Raw genomic sequence first — 3460 nt, 5'->3', positions numbered from 1 at the left:
TGGCTCTGGGTCTCTCCACTCGCTCTCCTGGCTCTCTGCGGGTCGTGGGGCTCTCTCCTCTCTCCTCTCTCCTCTCTACTCTCTCCTCTCTCCTCTCTCTCATCTCTCTCTCCTCTCTGTCTCCTCTCTCTCCTCTCTCTCTCTCTCTCTCTCTCTCTCTCACACACACACACACATGTAAACTAAATTTGAGCAACTGTCAGGAATCACGACCATTTCCTTTCTACCCATGTGTTGGAGGCTAACTTGACTTCGCCATTGTAGAAAGTACTGGGCAGCACCAACCACGGTCTGTCCACTATAGACGAAGAGTGGAAGTTTACATACTTCTTTGCCTTGAAGTCCAGACTTTCAATGAGACTGCTTTCGAATCCCGCGTAACACTTCGTACAACATCTATTCAAAATCTGAGCCCAGATTTAAATTACAAAACGATGATTTTTTTTTAAAGATCCCTGTAATTAAAGTGAGGACATAATTTGTGGTACAAAAGAACGTGTACAAAACGTGTTTCAATTCCGCCAATTCATCTCGTTCATTCCGTCTATTTAAACACAACGTATGAGAACTACGCAGGTATCTAAATCTGGAACAACATATCATTGTTTATCCCGCAAAGCATAAATATGTACTTTTAAAATTAATCCTTAATATTCTAATCGACGCGAATCAAATGTTTGCATGCCGCAAAATAGATCGACTTCTTTTCACATACAACTTGTGGAAGAAGTAAAAAGAAATCGCCACGTTTTAAAAATAGTCTTTGAACTGTGATAATCAGAGTTTTAAAGCTACAATGGAAACATCTCCTTCAACATTTACTAACCACAACAATTTGTAATGCACAGTTTAAAAATATTTTAGTTTTAAATATTTTTGACCTGACTTGAAATACCCAACGTGCTGGCAAACCAGTAGGCTCATTTGACATCAAATTCTTGCTGAGTGCTTTTTTTAATCGACTCCTTAATTATGATGCAGTATTATTTCTAGTTCCGACTTATTTCTCTTCACAGGGTTCCATTTTAAAGGCTGTGCGTCTTTTTTTCCCCCACCGCCGTTCTTGTTTAATAATGTCCAGAACTCGAATTCAGCAGAATCATCGGAGTCAGTTGATTGTTGGATTGTCCCTCTTAATGAATTTTCAATATCTCAAAAGTGACCAAAGAATCGATGTATTTAATGTGTAGCTTTAAATACCAACAAAGAATGCATCTGGAATACTGAAGAAAATACAGTTTCTCTCACATAGGACTTATTCCAGGTAGATATGGCTTTTAATTTGTTTTAGATTTCTGCCAATTTCTTTTAAGAAGGTAAATCCTCTTACCTGAAAAGTCTATTTTCCAGATTTTATGTATAAATACCAATGATTTGTGAATCTTTAATGAAGCAAACATTTCTGCCACGACTAACCTCTTCACATCAACTTGTTCGCCTATTAAAACTGATTCGCACTTCTGTCCCTTCGCCCTCAGGAATGGACGAGCATAGAGTGCAAGGAGTTAGTTTTGCCTTGGGTGGAACCTGATCGAGTCTGATCTAGATGCAGGGAAGATGAAGAAGCTGCCGGGCAGATCTGCGTGGGGCTGCCAGGCAGCGCTCCCGGGGCTGTCATCGCGGAGATAGATGCCAGGGACACTGTGGGTTTGATGGGCACAGGGACGGCTGGCATTGTCTGTGTGCCAGGGTGACAGATCGTCTTCATCGGCACTCCGAACGGGCTGTAATCTGGAGATACCGGCATGGGGGCCATGGAGTCAAGGACGCCGACGTGGGGCCACATGGATCCCACCATGTTACTGAGCTGGTTGGGGACGGGGTAACCAAGATGGTGCATTACAGAGGCTAAAGGAAGTCCGCTGGCCATCATGTTTTTATAGTCCCGTCCAATTATGTTCTCGATGGCGAACGGGTGCTTAAATCCGGTGGATTGGGGCCCGTTGACTCCATATGGCTGGAAGTGGGGCAAGCGCCCCATTGCCGGGGCAGTCTCCGGCGAGGCCAGTCCCAACTTGGCTTGTTGCTGTTGCTGTTGTTGTTGTTGTTGTTGTTGTTGTTGTTGGTGATGATGCTGGAAATAATGGATCATCTGTGAATTTTTAGCGCTAAAGTGTTCTGACCGGTGCACCTTGAACCTTTTGCGGCGTCGGAGGAAGCTGCCGTTCTCAAACATGTCTCCACAGTCGGGATGAAGAGCCCAGAAACTGCCTTTGCCCGGCTGGTCAGGTCTGCGCGGGATTTTAATGAAGCAGTCGTTAAAGGAGAGGTTGTGGCGGAGAGAATTCTGCCACCGCTGCGTGTTTTCTCTGTAATAAGGAAACCTGTCCATGATGAATTTGTAAATCTCACTCAAGGGAAGCATCTTCTCCGCGGAACTCTGGATGGCCATGGCGGTCAAAGAGATGTACGAGTAAGGAGGCTTTTGGTCACTGTAGGAATTTTTCCCCGGACGAGGCATTTTTAGGCTGTGAATGGGAAAGCAGTAGTCACAAGTACAACATTCACCAAAGCACCTCGCTCAGGAAGCTGAGGGAGGGGTCGGACGCCGATCGAGTTGCCCGCGCTTCCATAAAACCTGGCAATGCTAAGGTGCTGCCCGATTACAGATGCTGGTCTAGTGTGCTGCTGAAAGATGCCGGAGATGTTGACGCGGGTTAAAAAGCTTCGCGCTGTCTCACTAGGAGATAAAGAGGCCGAGAAGTGCACACTTGCGTTGTGTGAGCTAACGAGGCTTGTTGTGATCACAGATGCACAGACCCCTGCAGCTCCCTTCAGCGCTTTGTTGCTCTTCATTATCACATGACAACCGCTCAGGGACAAGAGGAGAGAGAGAGAGAGGGAGGGAAAAATCCCACTCGAATCTTGTTTCACTTACACCTTTTAAGGAAGACTGAACGGACCAATAAAACGCACTTCCATTTTTTGAACGCAGTGTGGGGCCCGAGTGAATAGTGAGGGAATGAGGAAACACGAATGGACAGTATCGTGGTATGTAGTTGGCTCAAGTTATTCAACCTCCAACTAAACTTTAATATTGATGGTTATAAAATATCCAACTGATTTCACTTTAGCCCACGAAGTTGACTTTAACTCATTGCTTCCCCCATCGTCTTGAGAATAAACATCCCGCAGGACTCTGGCGTATCCACACTTTCCATAGCTGACTGTACATTTTTTCCTCATTCGGCTTTAAACTTTATTTGAACGGAGCCGGCAAACTTACTTCCCTAGCGTATGTCATCTTAGTTTGCCTCGGACCGCCAGTTGCCTGCTGCATAAAAAAATGAAATCCTCGACATTACCTTGTATAAGGATCATCCAAACAAATTAACCATGTTAAAATATTAATTACTGGTCAGTTGTGCGTTTATTGCAATTACATATATAAACAGCGCTGACTACGCTGTGCGCAATTGTTTTGCGAATGGATGCGTCAGGGGTACATCACCTAACTCCA

At 44.8% G+C, this 3460-nt stretch overlaps 1 protein-coding gene across 1 annotated transcript; it reads right to left on the bottom strand.

Moving 5' to 3' along the window:
- Positions 1 to 265: 265 nt before the first annotated feature.
- On the bottom strand, positions 266 to 2929 carry foxb2 (forkhead box B2). Its single transcript, XM_033017584.1, has one exon. The coding sequence runs from the start codon at positions 2459 to 2461 to the stop codon at positions 1475 to 1477; it is 987 nt and encodes a 328-aa protein (XP_032873475.1). The 5' UTR covers positions 2462 to 2929; the 3' UTR covers positions 266 to 1474.
- Positions 2930 to 3460: the final 531 nt, after the last annotated feature.

The sequence above is a fragment of the Amblyraja radiata genome, chromosome 3 (genome assembly GCF_010909765.2).
Source record: "Amblyraja radiata isolate CabotCenter1 chromosome 3, sAmbRad1.1.pri, whole genome shotgun sequence".
NCBI classification, from domain to species: Eukaryota; Metazoa; Chordata; class Chondrichthyes; order Rajiformes; family Rajidae; genus Amblyraja; species Amblyraja radiata.
This window is presented reverse-complemented; position numbering and strand designations above follow the sequence as displayed.